General features: G+C 40.9%; 1 protein-coding gene across 2 annotated transcripts in view; it reads left to right on the top strand.

Moving 5' to 3' along the window:
* The window catches only part of LOC132974677 (netrin receptor UNC5C-like), a 241,343-nt gene extending 224,439 nt beyond the window's left edge, over positions 1–16,904 (top strand). For both annotated transcript variants that reach the window (XM_061038900.1, XM_061038899.1), the window contains 5 exons: positions 895–1,128; positions 4,344–4,493; positions 4,659–4,823; positions 8,465–8,643; positions 12,041–16,904. In XM_061038900.1, coding sequence (XP_060894883.1) covers positions 895–1,128; positions 4,344–4,493; positions 4,659–4,823; positions 8,465–8,643; positions 12,041–12,203 — 891 coding nt within the window. In that variant the 3' untranslated portion in view covers positions 12,204–16,904. The remainder of the gene's footprint in view (positions 1–894; positions 1,129–4,343; positions 4,494–4,658; positions 4,824–8,464; positions 8,644–12,040) is intronic.
* Positions 16,905–17,732: the final 828 nt, after the last annotated feature.

Genomic DNA, 17,732 nt, shown 5'->3' with positions numbered 1-17,732 from the left:
ATTCTTCCTTTAATGTGCCAAACTGACTCAAACTTAACTTTTTACACTTCACTCAGTTTTTGATTTCCTTTTCAACGTTTTCCATCAAGTTAGCCCAGCTGGGAACAAATCAGCTCTGTTTACAGCAGCAGAGGAATGCATCAGTTAAAAAAAAAAAAAAACACACACTCTCTGCTTACACAATGTCTGTTTGCATTAGTGGGGATGGCTCCAAATGGAGGTCCAGTCGGGTTATGTTAACACGCAGTATGCAGCTTAATGCCTGTGAGTTTTCAAATAAAAGCCAGTGTTCAAATACCGCTCGGGTTTCACTAAAAAGCATTCCGTGCGGACAAATAAAAGCTTGTTCCTGAATTAAAGGTGAAGTATAAACAGATGTTATCGGCATGTGGCTGTAAAATCAGAATAATCTACATCGTCCACAGTTTGTTTATCGGCTGGATTCAACACTGACATTTTGTTGTTTTCACAATAAAAGACTGGGAAAGGTAGACAGTCACGTCCCTGATCCCATAGATAATAGTAATGTGAAACAGAATGAGGGAAGGAGCGAGTGTGCTTTGACAACAACGAATAAAAAGCTTCAAACAAGTGTAGATCATGGATAAGAAGTGGCAGAGCGTCTGGTTTCAAGAGTGAGGCGAACGCAGAAGTGCGTTTGATCATGGTGGTCACCATATTGGAACGTCTATCTCCACCTAACTTTCAATCAAAGTAGTTACAGGCAAAGAGGAAGATCTGAGGTGGGCCAAAACAGCTGCAGCGCGTCAACCTGTCAGTCAAATAAACCACGCCCCTTATGATGCAAATGTTCCATTAGGATCACAGATCCAGCATGACACTCTGGAAAATGTGTGTGACTTTTATATGTGTGTGTGTGTTTGTTCCCTACAGGACGTGGTCGTGGTGGGAGAGGAGAACTTCACCACCCCTTGCTACGTGCAGATGGACTCTGAGGCGTGTCACATCCTAACGGAGACCCTGGGGACGTACTGCCTGGTGGGACAGTCGGTCTGCAAGGCGGCCGCCAAGAGGCTCAAGCTGGCCGTCTTCGGCCCCGTCTCCTGCACGACTCTGGACTATCACATCCGGGTCTACTGTCTGGACGACACGCAGGACGCACTCAAGGTGAAGTACTCAACAACGCGACGAGAAATCTCTAAACAGAGTGTTAGTTTATTGAATCAGGCTGTAAGAGCACAGAGATAAAAACATGTTATACCGCATGTCTAACGGTTAAAGGCTTAATATGCGATTTTTCACACTTAAATGTAGAAATCAAATATATCCTCTGAAAATAACTCTGTGAGTCATGACTGTCTACAATGGGTGTAACACCCGAGTCCCACTGTCTGTGATGTTTTCAGAGTTTTCAGAGTCCTATCTTCACTTTGTTTACATCGCCCGGACGGCCGGCTGACTCCTCCCCTCGCGTATAAAAGTTGTTTAATTGAGGGACTAGAGAAAAGAAGAATAACATACTGTACTCACTGCTTAACTGTGTTTCTAGATCACGCTCATTTCAGGTAAATTTACATGCAGAGTGAAGATACAAGCGTAATAAAGATCGCTAGCATTAGCATGCTAACACAACAATGCAGCGCGAGTTGTTTTGGTTTCATGCTGGTGCTCAAGGGCGACATCTGCTGGATCCAAAAATCGCATAGTAAGCCTTTAAGATGAGGAAGAAGTGCACAATGTATCTGTCTTAAACTGTTCTGTTTTTTTTTCTTCCTGTGCGAGATTTGGTTCTCTCTTTGACCACCCCATGCTTCAACCGTTCCCCGCTAATTTGAAGCGTGCAAAAAGTTTGACAAGAAGTGATTCCGTTGACTCATAAATACAAGTTTGTTTCACCTCTAGTCGTTCTGGAAATGAGCTGAGAGGAGTTGTAAACAAAACAGGGTCAAGCAAAGTCAAAAATAACGCTGCTTCAGAATTTCAACAAACTCGGGGGGAGCACTGGAGGGACCGTCTGATACGGGAGATTAACGCCGGTAATTTATGCAAGCGATGATAAAGTCGAGTGTCGGTCGCGCACACAAAACACACACACACACAAAAACAGCCGACACACTCCGCTTGCAACATTTCAAACGAGCATGTGTGTGTGGCTGGAAAAAACGAGAGTTCAGAGGTGGACTTTTTAATGATGGGAGACTTTGTGTAGTGTAATTGATCGGCTGGTGTTTCAAAGGGGAAGTGTCCGCTGTGTATCTACAGTAGAGCTGCAGCGTAGGAAGATGATGGGAGGGAGGAATTGATTATTTTTGAAAAAAAAAGGTTGTAGGAGGCATCAGAAGTCATGCTGATAACTTATTCCTCCATCAGAAAATAACTGCGTCCGTTTGTGCATGTGTGTGTGTTAATGTGTTCATTCAAGCATGTTGATGTTAGTTCAGAAGCCTGTAAAAATATCTTGATGTTGTCAGTGTGTGTGGTCGTCATTATGCATGCTGATGTGTCTGCAGGGCACGGAATCGTTTCTTGGTTCTCTCTCTCAGTGTGGGCTAACGTGATATATACAGAAGTTAATTTAAAAAAAAAAAAAAGGATGAAGCCAAAATCCCCACAGGACGATGTGTGCAATGTTTTATTCACACAACAGCAGCAGAGCAAAGTCAAACACGTTGCTTCCTTTTTTGGTTTCAAAATGAGCCAGGATCATCAAAAAAAACATCAGATTGATCAAATCTGTTTTTTCCTGTTTAATAAAAAACTGAGTTTCTAAATTAATTAAAAATCAGACATAAGCCCTTTTCACATCTGCACTCCTGCTCCAACTCAAGGTCTTATTCACAAAGCATACAGCACTGATGATATTCAGGTGCAAACAGGCCCATAGAGTCGTCCTGCTCCGTGCAGTTTGCTTTTCTTTTTTGGGTCTGAAAGTGTAGAAAAGCTGTCTGCACCTTCTCCACGTGGAGATCTGACAGAGCGGGTTTGATCCACATCAAGATGATGAGCTAGGAGGGGTGGGGTGGTGGGTTCAGGGTTCATTTTGAGGCTGGACCGTTCAAAACAAAGCTTCCTCTCTGAATGGAGCAAGGAAGTGCAAAAAAAAGGAATGGATGCTGGATCGTGACAGCTCCAGATCGTCCGCACAGAAGGACTGGGCGTGGCTGTTAGCGGGCGGGGTTTTGTGAATTAGACGCTGGGGACAGTTTTTCCCCAATCAACTGCGTAATAGTTCACTTTATATGTGATTTTTCACACTTAAATGTAATATAAATCAAATATATCCTCTGAAAATAACTCTGTGAGTCATGACTGTCTACAATGGGTGTAACACCCGAGTCCCACTGTCTGTGATGTTTTCAGAGTTTTCAGAGTCCTATCTTCAGTTTGTTTACATCGCCCGGACGGCCGGCTGACTCCTCCCCTCGTGTATAAAAGTTGTTTAATTGAGGGACTAGAGAAAAGAAGAATAACATACTGTACTCACTGCTTAACTGTGTTTCTAGATCACACTCATTTCAGGTAAATTTACATGCAGTGTGAAGATACGAGCATAATAAAGATCACTAGCATTAGCATGCTAACACAACAATGCACCGCGATTTGTTTTGCTTTCATGCTGGTGCTCAAGGGCGACATCTGCTGGATCAAAAAAAAAAAAAAAAAAAATATATATATATATATATATATATATATATAAAGCCTTTAAAGAGGTGCAACCATCACCAACACACAAGGACACTGTCTGCTCTGCAGCGCCATCAGGGCGTGCATCAAACACCATGCATGTGTTTTATGAATTAGACGTTGTTTTTGATTCATTCACACAAGTTTAGCAGGCTCAAAAAAGCAACGCAATCCTTTTTTGAATCAGCACCAGAGAGCTCACTGAAACATACACTTTGATAGTGTTCTTGAAATTCTAACAAAATGTGGAAATGGAGAATAATTTGCTTCGAAAGCTTTATATAATCTTACATAATTAGAACCGCGCAGGGAGGCTTTGAGGTCAGGAGAAGTAATTGAATTCTACTGTCTTGCATTTAAAGATATGCTTCATTTCCCACATCTCACAACAGCACCACTCTGACTCACGGTGCATTATTAATCAAGGCTTTTTATTGAGCGTCTTAATGTCTCTCTTAAGTTCTGTGCAGTTAGCCGAGCCAAGCTTTGCTTCAATCCGGGGGAGTACATCTCCTGATACGACATGATGGGAGAACTGAGATATGTTTCAACGTTCAACACAGCATTATCTGCAGTTATAATGTCGTCTCTCCACTGATCTATGAAAAACTTGTTCAGCGAGGAAGAGTTTTGTAGAAGGAAAACTTGAGGAAGAAATTTGAAGTATTTCTTTTTTTGGGGGGGTTTTATGTGTGCAGGAGGTTCTTCAGATGGAGACCCAGATGGGAGGGAAGCTTCTGGATGAGCCGAAGACTCTGAACTTTAAAGACAGCACACACAATCTGAGACTGTCGATCCACGACGTGCCGCACACACACTGGAAGAGCAAGCTCATCGCTAAATATCAGGTAAGAGGAGTACACGTCCATGTACACCGAGGGCAATCTGTTACCATGCCCAAGAACGTTCGACCATCAAGGTCCAGTTTATTTGACTAGTGTGAGTACAGTTACACATATTTGATCATTTCACAGCATGAGATCACTTTTTCCAATCTCGTTTTCTTCTCTTAGGAGATCCCGTTCTACCAGGTGTGGAGCGGCAGTCAGAGAAGTCTTCACTGCACCTTCACCCTGGAGAGACTGAGCCCGGCCACCATGGAGATCAGCTGCAAGCTGTGTGTGCGGCAGGTGGAGGGAGAGGGACAGATCTTTCAGCTCAGCAACACACTGGAGGAGGTGAGCTGGTAGAACTACACACATGATGTCCTGTATATGTAAAAAAAAAAATAATAATAATACTGGAAGAAAGATCAACACGGTCAAAAGCCTTTTTTCAAGCACACACTCCTGGAGATTTCAAGACACTCTCCAGAGTTGTTCTTTCACACATGCCCCTCACAGCGGGAGATTTTCCCTGAATACTTCACAACAGGGTCCTAAGAAGCTGACTAGACTCTTCTCCTCTGTCGCCCCCCGGTGGTGGAATGAACTTCCAAACTCCATTCGATCTGCAGAGTCCCTCTGCACCTTTAAGAAAAAGCTAAAGACCCAGCTCTTTCATGAATACCTACTAACTTAATGATGATGGTCTCCATATTATTGATGATGATGATGGTAATGACGATGGTTTTTGTTTGATAACGACGACTTATAAGATGGTTTCTATACAGATTAGAGCTCTCAAGAACTGCCCTCAATGTTGTGCTTTGCCTCTGGTCACTTCCTGTCAGCACCTGTGTGTCCAATCAGACTCAAAGCTGATCGTTTGCTCTTACTGACATTGTTCCCTTTTTTCTAGATCCTTGCTTGTGTTGTTCTTACTCTCTGATGTACGTCGCTTTGGATAAAAGCGTCTGCTAAGTGATTTGTAGAAGTGTAGAATTGTAGAATACGAATGTCATCATCCGGCCCACTCACTCACTCACACAGAATTGTCCTCAGTATTATCTGCAGCTTTCTCATATCAGCTCCGCCCGACTTCTTGTGGAAATGTTACTTGGGGGTCTGGCAGGAAAGTGTCTGGGTAAAGGTGGGATGAAAATTTGGGTTCACACATGCAGATGATCCAGAAAATCTCAAGGAGTGGTTGGAGATGGAGAGAGGCTCATTTGACATCCTACCCCCTGACTCCTTATTCCTAAAGTCCTGCAGTAAAGGTCCTAAAGTCTCTAAGTTTCCCCGCAGTCAGCCGCGCAGTCCGTGTTTCCTGCCATGGTTCTGTGACTCTGTTCAATCATTCATGAAGGGGCTAAAGGGTCACATAACAAGAATGGAATAGCTTATCTTTGATTTTTTTTTCTGGCCCATGTTTCCAGTCACTGAATATGTGTGTTTGTGTGTGTGTGTTTTTCGTCGAGGTCACACAGTACTTTTGGACTGTCACTGCTTTGAATTCTCCCGTGGCGTTCAGAGGTGATACATATCTCGGGATCTAGAATTTTTAACCCCTGTTTGCCAAAGTATGCTGAGAAGAACCGCAGAGAGGGGAGGAGTCGCAGCAGCAGGGAAACATCTGAACACATTTTGTACTACTTCAGCTAATTAAACAAAATGAATGTATCTCGCACATTTGCTGCTTTTCAGAGTTTTATTATGCACATATGATTATGATCAGTGAATAAGACCTTGAGAAGGAGAAAATAGTGGGAGCAAATGGGGAGTAATACATGGAGCTACAATATTAGCGTTCACAATCTGAGAGAATCCGGTCCTTCAATATACTGTAAACCCTCTACATCATTTCTTCCTCTTCCTCCACTTGTCTCAGTCCATCTTGCTCTACTGCTATGTCTCTAAAGCCTGACTGATAACACATTATTTAGGCAATATATTGATATTCTGTTTTTTTAGATGGTGGAAACAATATAATATCTGATATTAATTTTCCCTGCATGAACGCAGACAAACCATACGTAAACAGAACATATTTGGTCAGTAGGCCTGTGAGATAAATATCTAACTCTTGGAAATTATATTTAAAAACTTTTCAAGAATCCCAGCTTAAAGAATTGTTTTATACAGCAACATTTATTTAGTTTCTTAAACATTACTTTTGTTGTGTGTTGTTTTTTATTTTAATCATCATCAGCCAAAACTTTTTGATCCTTACATGTCTTTGGTATATTGTGATAACGGTCATTACGTAGCAATTCTATGTTCAATGTTCCTTATTGTATTTCAAAGTAAAAGCAGCTTTGTATTCAAACAGGAAGTAAAGCACCCTCAGCTTAAGACAGTACAAACGTTCAAAATAAAAGCAAAAATAATTGATTTTCAATTTCAATCCTACGATTAACCATGCTTTTAATCACGATTTAAGACTTGAGTTTGTATCACTTTTTAAAATCTCTTATCTGGTCAGACGACTCTTTATCACCATGGAGCTCTTATTAATCATTCTCTCGTACAAAGTCGATCCAAGTTCAGAAGTGTGAATATCTGCCTCTATAACTCTAACTATCCCGCTGTATTGAACGTCTCATCCTGAATTTTTTTAGCACTTTTTAGCTGAATGTTTTCTTTCCTATAATACACCTTCTTACAAATCAAACAAACCAAACAGCCTTTCAGAGGGTTGCAACAAGAACACATTCAAGATTAGCACGTCTGTTTGGGGCAACGACAGATTAGTCACAACAAAAAACATTTCTTTAAGTGATCAGCTGTAATCCATGTGAAGTAGGCGATAACTACTCTTACGAAAATAATGACTATGATCTCATAGGATGTTTGGCACAGGCGCTAATTAGAGCTGAAGAGCTGGAAGAAAATATTCACTGAATGTCTGTGCATTAAATGAAACCTGATGTAGAGTCTACAGTCTGCAGGGTTCTGCATGTTGATGGGTGAAATGTGAAGAAGGTTTAAAGCATTTGTTATGTCAACTAAATGTCCCTCTGTATCCATCAGGCATGGCTCCGGCAGCGGAGAGCTTTCTGCTGTAAATTGGGGCTAAGTAGTCGCAGTAAATAGTAATCGCTCACATCAGCAGTGGCAGTTGTTGTTTCCCTCTGTCAGGCCACATTCATTAAACCTACTGCCTCCTTTCAGCGCAAGGAGTGGCAGATTAATGGGATGAAAGTTTAGAAAGAGACAAGAGATCGACAGGCCAGAGAGAGGAGAGAGAGAGAGAGAGAGAGAGAGAAGGGAGCTGAGGGGCAGATCTTTGTGTTCGCTTCACGCTCGTTTTAATGAAGAGATGTTTCTGTGATTGGTCGCAACAAGACAAGCGGCGGAGAGACGAGAAGTGCCAGGATGAGGACCAACAGGATGAAATATGAGGGATTTCATTTGGGCAATGCTGCCATATTGATCCACATCGAGATGCATATTTTATTCTTAAAGATCCCATCTCATATTCATTTTCACCTCTCGTGTTGTCAAGTCTGTGAAACCTATAATGTAGCTTTGCGGCTCAAAAAACTTAATTTATCGCATACTGGCGTTCAGTAAAAACCCTCATTTCACCCTCTACCTGAAACGTATGTTTGACCTTCTGTGTCTTTAACGCTTACCTCCCCACGTGCCCACTTTCTTCTGATTTGCCGACTCTCTTTGAGCCTTCCGAAGGGGGCAGAACGCTGCAGGGCTGCCAGGGGAGGGCTGCTCTCCAGTACTGTTAGACGAGAGCCTATGTAAGAGGTGTGAAAGGGAACTATCGTGTGATTTGCAGAACGAGCCATTTAGCGCCCTCTGCAGACTCATCCTGGGATAGGTCAACTTTAAAGCATTCATATTGTAAACACATCCATCCCTGTCCTCCAGTGTTTATACTGATGATGTCATACTGTTCAATAACCCAAGTCCTCTATTAGTACACGTTTTCAAATGTTAAGCTCGCTAAATCAACAATGACTGTTTTCGTTCTGTGTTTCCAGGAGGTCCAGTGCATAGACACGTCCCTAATGGACCCTGCCAGTAACATCACCACCTTAGTAGGACCCAACGCTTTCCGCATTCCTCTGTCCATCAGACAGAAGCTGTGTGGCAGTCTAGATGCTCCGCAGACGAGAGGCAACGACTGGAGGATGCTGGCCCACAAACTCAACCTTGACAGGTGACAAACACACACACTCTCATGTACTTTTAAATATGTTTTGTTTTTTTGTCCTGTATGCTTCCCTCAGGCGTTCCGCAGGGTTGGGAACATAATTTAGAGAGAAAAGCTCTTCTCAAGGTGGCCCGTCTCACTGTTTCGACAACAGATGATAAGCCGATTTGATATCTGTGGAATGTGACTTTTACAAGATAAATTCAGACGGTGTTTCTGAAGAGAAAATAATTCTGTTTATTACACTGCAAAAACTCAAATGTGTCTTATATCTTGTCAAAAACATCACGTTGCATATAACACAACGTTCACCTGACAAGTCCAGATAAACAAAGATGTAAAAAGCCAAAGCAAGAAAAGTTTACCTGTAAAGTTTCATGTCATAAGATATTAATCTAATTTCAAAAAACTTAACAAGTCAATTTTGCCTGCTGCAGAGGCAGATATTTTTACTAACTTTTTTGATTATAATATTTTTAAATAAGACACTTTTCTGTGTTTGTCAGGTGACTGTGGCTTATATTAAGTAGGGACCAACCAATATGGGATTTTTGGGGGAAATACTGATATCAGTATTAGGAAGAGAAAAAATCTGATACCAATAAATCGGCTGATATCTTTATTTGATCTATGTTCGATCTTTAGACATGGATAGATAAATATAGATATATATTTATTGAGTTTATCCCCACAAATGCAGCTTATAAACACTTGTGGAAAAGAAATACATTATAATGAAGACAAGATGATCACTCAGCTGGAAAGTAAATGTGCATCTACGTGCATCACTGCCTGACACTCTGCAGAGTGATGATACTTGTTGTAATCCATATAGCGCCCTCTGCTGGTGAAAGAGAACTCCTCATGTAACACAAAGACACTCACATGAAATGCTATGTGACTGGTGAATAAATCTAGTAATATCGGTGCATATCTCCGTTAAAGTTAGTTGATATTGATAATCACTGGATATGGCCGATAATATCGGCTGGCTGATTAATCGGTCGAGCTCTAATATGAAGTGTAATGAGATATTTTAGTCTTGAAATTAGATAAAAACACTTAAGGGTGTTTTTCAGATTTTTATTTTAATGGGTTTTTTACACCTTTTTTGTCGAGATGGGAAAGTAGATAGGGTCAGAAATCAAGGAGAGGAGAGTGAGGAATTACATTTGAGAAAGGAGGCATGGGTTGGATTTTGACGAGGGCCCCTGGTTTGGAGGACAACAGCTTCTGTACATGTGGCGCGACCACTAACCTCTACGCTGCCCCGGACTGTGGTTTTTGCAGAGTATGTTTTCTCTCTAGGCCTCAAAGACACAGCAGCACATCAAAATAGAAACAACTAAATCACAGTAACAGCTAATTGCATTAACTTTCTGCAACTGCTGAAACAATGAAAACATGTGAACATGCATCCCTCAGGAATTTAGACCTATACGGTATACTACTGTCTTATTATTATTACTGCTACTGAAGTTCTGAGCTCCTAAAAACTAGAGATACATTTATCCATTACCATGTGACTCACAGGTAGCATCTTCAGTCTGCCTCTCCCCAGATGTTTGTCTGGATGATTCAGTCTGCAGCTTCATTTACCAGCAGACATCGAGAGGATAATTGGGCACAAGTGCACCTCACCGTCCCGACGGGCGGCCAGCTCATGATGTCGTTTCTGTTTATGTGGGCACAGAATATTCCCCGATCCGTGGGTGAAAAATTAGACGGTTAGCCAAAATTGTTGTTTACTTCCACATTTCCGCTAAAAGCTGCTCTTCAGAAGGAGCACGATATAATAAGTCTAACATGGAAATACCATCTTTTTATCCCCTCTCTCGCTCTTGTTACCGCCACGTCACGTCTGTTTGACTTCAAAGTATGACTCAGAGCTATTTCCCCCCACGTAGCTTTCATACTCTGTAAACACAGTGAGCAGTACAGACTTACACACACACACACACACACACACACACACACACACACACACACACACACACACACACACGTATAACTGTTAGTGTTTGGGTTTATTCTTCTGACAAAACCAGTTAAAGGAAATGAACACACACCAACATTAAAATGTGGATCTCAGCTTTGAGTTCATTAAACAGCAGGATGCCACTTATCTCCTCCTGCAGACAGACGGAGGCTGCGAGAGAAACAAAGTCGTGAAAATAGCTTATTAGAAGTTGTGAGTGAGGAGAGAATATGCACAAAAAGGAGAAAAAGTGCAGGTGTAGAGGCAGAAATGAGCAGAGGAGTGATGGTTGTGTTTTAACAGTTTTGCCAACAGAACAATGAGAGGATTTTCAGAGGAACAGAGAGTCTATCTTTTTTTTAATCCACGTGTGACTCAAATCTGAAGGCTTTTCTACTAAAGCAGCACTGGGATCATTGTCACAGATGGCTCAGAGTCAGACTCGTCCTCTTCATCTATTGTGTACGTGACTCTCAACAGCTAAACTCGTCTGTGAAAACTGTCTTCTTCTCTTCATCTGAATCTCAGAATGCTTTCATCTCCCTAACTTCTTTATAACAGCTGAAGTGAAGATACATAATGGCAAAATGTTCTATGGATGATTCACGCCCCACATTTCATTTTGCCTCACCTGTTACATTGTAAGCCATGTGGTAATCAGGGCTCAAAAGGATTGAATCTTGTATGCGGGTTATTCAAATGGAAAAATAAATGATGAAATGAGATGAGATCAGGTGAAGCACAGAAACACAGGTGTGAGATATATTGTGATCCAATAACAACATGCTATGTAATCACAGCTTTGGCTTTGTGTTTGTACTGTAAATTTTAAGTTTAAGATCCATGGCGTACGGCAAGGCAGCTCTGTGTGCTCAAAATAGTCAAAGAAACATATTAGAAATTGTTAAAATCATGGCTGTCAATTAATAACTTTTTCAATCAAAATAATTGCTGAATCGAAATCAAAATTTCATCATTTTGCATTTCAAATATTTTTTTCTTATTCTTTTATTTTGAATTTAAGCGAAGGGTTTACTTGCGGTTTGAATACCAGACTTGCTTTTATTCTGAAAGGACATGAAAAGGTAAGGAAATGTTACAACATTAAGTTAACAACAGAATAAAGGAACGTGTTACAGATTGAAAGTGATTGAAAACAATTCAAAGGAACAGTGAAAAGTGTGATGTCATGAGATGGATATCACTTTAAACTCATCGACTGAGCTGTCTGGAAGTCGGGTCAGTGGGGCCGTTCTACAGGGAGACCTTGTGGCGGCTTACCTACAGTGCACCTTAAGGGATTAATACGCTATGACTGCAAACGTGTTACTACTGGACCTTAAATATAATGAGCAACAAAACAAAATGAAAATTTGAATGAATTCCCTCATACTGACCCTCGATCCTCTCCCTGGTTTTCTGCAGGTATCTGAACTACTTTGCCACCAAGTCCAGTCCGACAGGTGTGATCCTGGACCTGTGGGAGGCCCAGCACTTCCCCGACGGAGACCTGAACGAACTGGCCGCCGTGCTGGAAGAGATGGGTCGCCATGACGGCAGCTTCGCCTCCATGACGACAGAACACTGACGAAATAAAAACAAAAACGTGGTCACCATGACGACGACAGAACTCTGGAGACGATTACGTGAGAATTCTCTTCGGTCGACGCTGCAGCTGGGGTGATGGCGATGGAAGAATAAGATGCGAGAGGGGAAGGGGAAGACGTCGGCATGGTTGAAATAACCACGGTTGCCATGCCAACGAGAAGTGCTCGAGATGGTTTTCCGAGATATGTGTGCATCTGTTGTGTTTTGTTAATTGGAGCAGTGTTGCAGTGTCGTTTGTGACCGAAGTAGAGAGAAAACCCCAACCTACAAACCGAAGTCGATCAGGAACAAACGAATCATCAAACGCCGAAAAAAAAAGGGACCTTGTTTAGTGTAACACTCGTTGTTCTCCTGCTGTTACTTTCTACTGAACAAAGAAGCAGAGCTGCAGAAGAAGACAGAGGTACCGACCTTGAAAACCTCTAAAGGAATGGAAGACAATGATGAAGGGAGAGAGCATAAACTGATTATGGAGGAGTGGGAGAAGGTAGAGCGAGGATAGAAAAAAAGAGAGAGAGTGAGTTAGAGCCTCTTTAGGTGGAGTAAACAGAGGGAGAAGCTAAACTGATTACAACAGAGAGGGAGGGAGGGAGGACGTAAACACAAAATGATGGAGGGAGCCGCAGGTGATGATCTGTAAGAACAGGATGGAAAACAGATAATGAGAGAGGAGAGAGATGAAGATGTAATCCCTCTCTCCTCCTGCGAGCCTTGGCTGTACGTGTTTGCCAGTACAGTTTGTTGTCTTTTATATCGTTTCCTAGGGAACACTTTTATGTATTCTGCTGTCCATATGTGTGGATCATTTCCTGCTACACAGTGAATGTCAATCAGCGCCGTCCTGACCAGAAACAAGCCCTGGACAGAAGGTTTGGATTACATCATTAGGGGGGGTTCATAAATTCCTGTTGTGGTCTGTATTCAGTTTGTGGCTTTTTTGTTAAATTATCCAGGGTCAGAAAAACTCAAAGGACATCGTCAAATGCAACTGAGCCTTTAACTTTGTTGATCCAAAACAGATCCAACCCTCACAGGGTAAGATGTGTTTGCAATTGTCAAACATGTACTTTGCACGTGGTAAAAGGGAAGTTTTGGTAAACTTTGAGTAGTGAATTTTGAAGCCCATGTTAAAGGTCACATATTATACTCCTTTCTAAATATTTAAAATAAGTCTCTGAGCTCCCTAAAACATGTCTGTGAAGTTTCTTGTTCTAAATCCACTCTGATCCTGTATTTGATCATGCCTATAAACCCCTCTATTTCAGCCCTGCTCAGAACAGGCTGTTTCTGTGTCTGTACCTTTAAATATGTAAATGACCTGTGTCTGACCACGCCCCTCTCTAGAAGAGCTTTGGCTTTCTTGCACCGATCATTAACGTTGAGAAAGCAGACTCAGAGGGCAGAACAAACACCTAGCTGTGGGAGTGTCACCCACCTGGGGGAGGGGTTACTGTCCTTTGTGATGTCATGAAGGGAAAATCTCCAAACGGCCTGTTTGAGCACACATTTTCTGAAAAGTGGTGCAGGCAGAAGACGGAGAGGATGGACTTTTCTCATCATTGAGGGGTTTGTAAACGGACTAGGGCTGCATATCAGAGTTTGAAAAGCATGGTAAAGTGTATTTGCATAATATGTGACCTTTAAATCTAATTTGTGGTTGTCAGTGCTCAAAAGTAATTTGATCGGATTAAAACTATTGGATTGGATCAAGATGTTCAAAATAATAAGAAAAAGACATGATAAGATCGGGTATTACAATCCTGGTTTTCATACAGACTAAAGCTCCAGTTTTTGATGTTTAGAATTTGAGAAGATTGGGATAAATTAGATCCCAAAATCAGGATGATCCTGAGCCCTGAAGAGGGCTGAATTAAATCTGAATTACAGGAACAAATTGTCATGTCATTTTAAAACTGGTCAGCTAAAACAACAGTTTTTCAATGATCCTAATATTTCAGATACTATTGTTTATTTTCCTCTGGGTTTTGTTGAATTGATACAGTGATGTAGTCGATAAAGTCGACACTAAGGTCGATAAAAGAGAAGGATTTCACATGTGATCATATTTAGAAAAACTCCAGAATTCATGTGTTTGTCTTTAAGTGAAGTGAAACTTTTAATTGCATTTCATTTTTATTACTTTAAGGAGACAGAACGGAGACATGATCTGTTTGGAGGTACCTTTAAGACCGCACTTATGATAAACAGATGAACCAGGGATCGATTCGCAGCTTGTCAGACTTTCCTCTCCATCTCCAGAAGAGTACAGTATACTCAAATGTTTGTTTAAAAGGAGACTGAATTTACTAATTATAAAAATTAGTCAGTGAACCCACTTTTACACAAGAAAAGAAGTCATTGTAAAGCATTAAAACCATCATCTTCAGGCTACAAACGCATTCAAAGTAAAAGAAAAAGTGTTTTCTTCAGTGATGCTGCTCTTCGATTTACGTTGTTTGAAATGCCTGATGGGAAATTCTCGCTTCGGCTGCCACATTAAGTAAACCACGACCTCTTATCCAGGCGTCAGTCTGAGGACTGATGGGGCTTGTTTCTGGTCAGGGTCCAGCTCAGAGGAAAGGGCGAGGACGCAAAAAAGGGAGGATACAGTTGAAACTACAGGGGTTTTAAATACGGTGATATACAGAGTAGTATGTGATGAATACAAACAGCTGATATCATTGATTCCTGCTATACAGGTTTGATTATAACATACTCAAAATATATATCTCCTACAGGAAGATATACATTTCTTTCATTTTTTCTGTCTCAACAAGTTAGTTTTTTTTATTTGTGATCATCACAGTGACTTTTCTGGTCACTAGCGCCATCCAGTGGCTTCTGAAGAATGACAGCGTTTATTTTTGATTGTCTGAAATGTGTAAATACATGATTATCATGTTCATTTGAATGACCTTGTATCAGCATATTTTTTGTTCAGTGGTCATTATGTGTTACTTTCATTAACATTATTGTTATTATTATTATTATTTTATTTTTTTGCCATTGTTGATGTTTTTTTGGGTGTGGGTGTGTCGGCGGGTCAAATCTGTAACATATCAGTTAGTTGCCCTTTATCAAAAAAACAAATGTTCAGTCAGCAGCTAACATTCCAGCTCGTGGTGTATTTGTTGATGAAGTTGCGATTAAGAGCTTAAAAACATGATACGAACTAACGGGGGGCTCGTGTAAAATGAAGTGTAATATATTCGTGTTTAACCAAGGCTGACGTGTTAACGTTAGCGTTAATGTTAGCATTGACTCAGGTTGACAGTGTCTGAAGAAAACTACATCAAGCCAGCTTTGAGGAAAGAACAACAGCCTTATCTTTAGTTGCTTTTCAATAGTTGTCAGAAGCCCCAGGGGACTTGAACGCACCACGAATAGGGCAACAGGGACATTTAGTTGAAAGGGAGTACATGTACAATATTTAAAAACCAGAGGTAAGATTCTCTGAACGATGGAGAGATGCCATATGAAGCTGAACATCACGTGTAGAGGAGAAACGGAGGAGGTACACCGTAAAGAAAAACAGTCAAAGCTGACAAACAAAGGCCGAGTTAGCAGCGGTACAAAAGGTCAGATCTTTCCGCTTCGTGACAGATTTCATCTTGTGGTTGCCCACACAGGAGGAAACCTTGAAACATTGATTTTCCACATTGATTTTTCTCTGCGCGAGTGAAAAATCCGACCTCTTGCATCGTTGCAAAACGGAGGCGTGGAGGCCTCAAAAGAACAGATGTTTTAATTTCAGACAGCCTTAATTAACAAAATTAGAAAAGTGTATGGTTAAATGACGGAGTGGATGTTTTGTATGTTTTCAAATATAACTGCTGATGTCAGATGTGAGGAAATCAAAGGGAAAGAGGTGTGTACATTTTTTTTTGAGGATTAAAAGCCTAGAACATCAAGCCATCACTTCAAGTTTGTTTCAGAACAAAGATGAACCCAAAGGTCATGACGATATCTTTCATACCATGTGATCAGGAACGTCTGAATGCAGGATACAGGATCACATTTTTCACTGCGTGCAAGGACACAATCAGTTAAAAAGAGATGTGGGTTACCAGTGTCTGTGTGACTTTTGCTCTGGAACGTGCTCCTTGCCATGTTTTCAGTCTGACGTTTACGGGCGGGACAGACTGTTTGTGAAAAGGAGAGCTTTCATATGAGGAGAGGCCTCCACAAAGGCGATCCTTCGGGATGTGAAAATGAAGAACGCATTGTGGAGAAATCAAAGTATGTACAAATGTTTTCTACGCGCAGTATGTACAGTTGTGTACTGTCAGCTATATTTGGCAAATTTGAGAATTTAAAAAAAGAGCAGTACAATTAGATACTAGTTTGTATGTTTCCAGTTTTTTATTTAAGTTTTTTTTTTCCTGTTTTGTAAAAGCGGTGTCTACTATGCAAACTTGGCATTGGTTATCATGATAGAAGTCTATAACTAGAGCTGTTATAAGTGCTTGTAAGTGCATTTTTTTATTTTACTATCAGGGGTGGATTGATTAGATTAGTGCGGGGTAGTGTTGGTCCATTTTCGCTGATTCTGGCACGCTTCATGATTCTTGCTCAACCTTGCTGATCGCTCGCCTCTCTATCTCTAATTGTTTTCTGTACAAAGTGTAAGAAAGAATTTTTAAGACAATTAATAAATTATATTTATAAGCAACGCTGAAAACGATCTGTGTCTATGGTGGATTTTTTTCTAAAGAACAATTGTACCATTATGTTTCTTACATGTTGCACCACTACAGATTGAAGATTGAGTGTTTACTGCACAGGTTTTTTTTTACCAGCTACATCACTGTTTTAACCTTTATTAACCAGGAGTTTGGGATGCAAAATTATCTTTTACAATGGAGTCCTAGCCAAGACAGCAGCAGCTATATATAAATGTATTTATTGCCAGCCTAAAAATTAAACTTTGCACCTGTAGCATTTTCTAAATTAAATATATAAATAAAAAATGACATAGGACCCAACATGGACCCTTGTGGGACTCCATTTTTAATATTTTAAAAACTAGATAATAGATCATGAAATTGAACAGATATCACTCGACTACTTTTTTCATGGATACCCCAGCAGTGTAGCTAAGGAATTATTTGAGTTGTAAATCAATCAAAGCTACTCTAGAGTTTCAGAGTGATAAAACGTGAAAACAAGCATAACATGAGCGCTTTAACCTTGAATGTATACATTAGATTTGCAATACCCTTCTGCTGCTCCACTTTCCTTCTGTGAAATTAATATTTACAGGCCTCAGACTCAATAACTAGCTGGAAGAAGTAGCCTGAAGGGGGGGAAGTGGAAACAGAAAATCCTTGTGGTGTCACTGTTTAACATGCTGTGCAGCCCAGCACCACCTGTGGGTCGTAATGAGGCAAGGCTCCTTTTTAAAAAGAAGAAAATATGGAGAGCGTGTCTTAACAGTTAGAAGCACTGCCAAGAGACTTGTTAGTATGCACCTTGTTCAGCCACCACAAACTGAGCATCCGCCATGTGG

Source organism: Labrus mixtus, chromosome 5 (genome assembly GCF_963584025.1).
Source record: "Labrus mixtus chromosome 5, fLabMix1.1, whole genome shotgun sequence".
NCBI classification, from domain to species: domain Eukaryota; kingdom Metazoa; phylum Chordata; class Actinopteri; order Labriformes; family Labridae; genus Labrus; species Labrus mixtus.
This window is presented reverse-complemented; position numbering and strand designations above follow the sequence as displayed.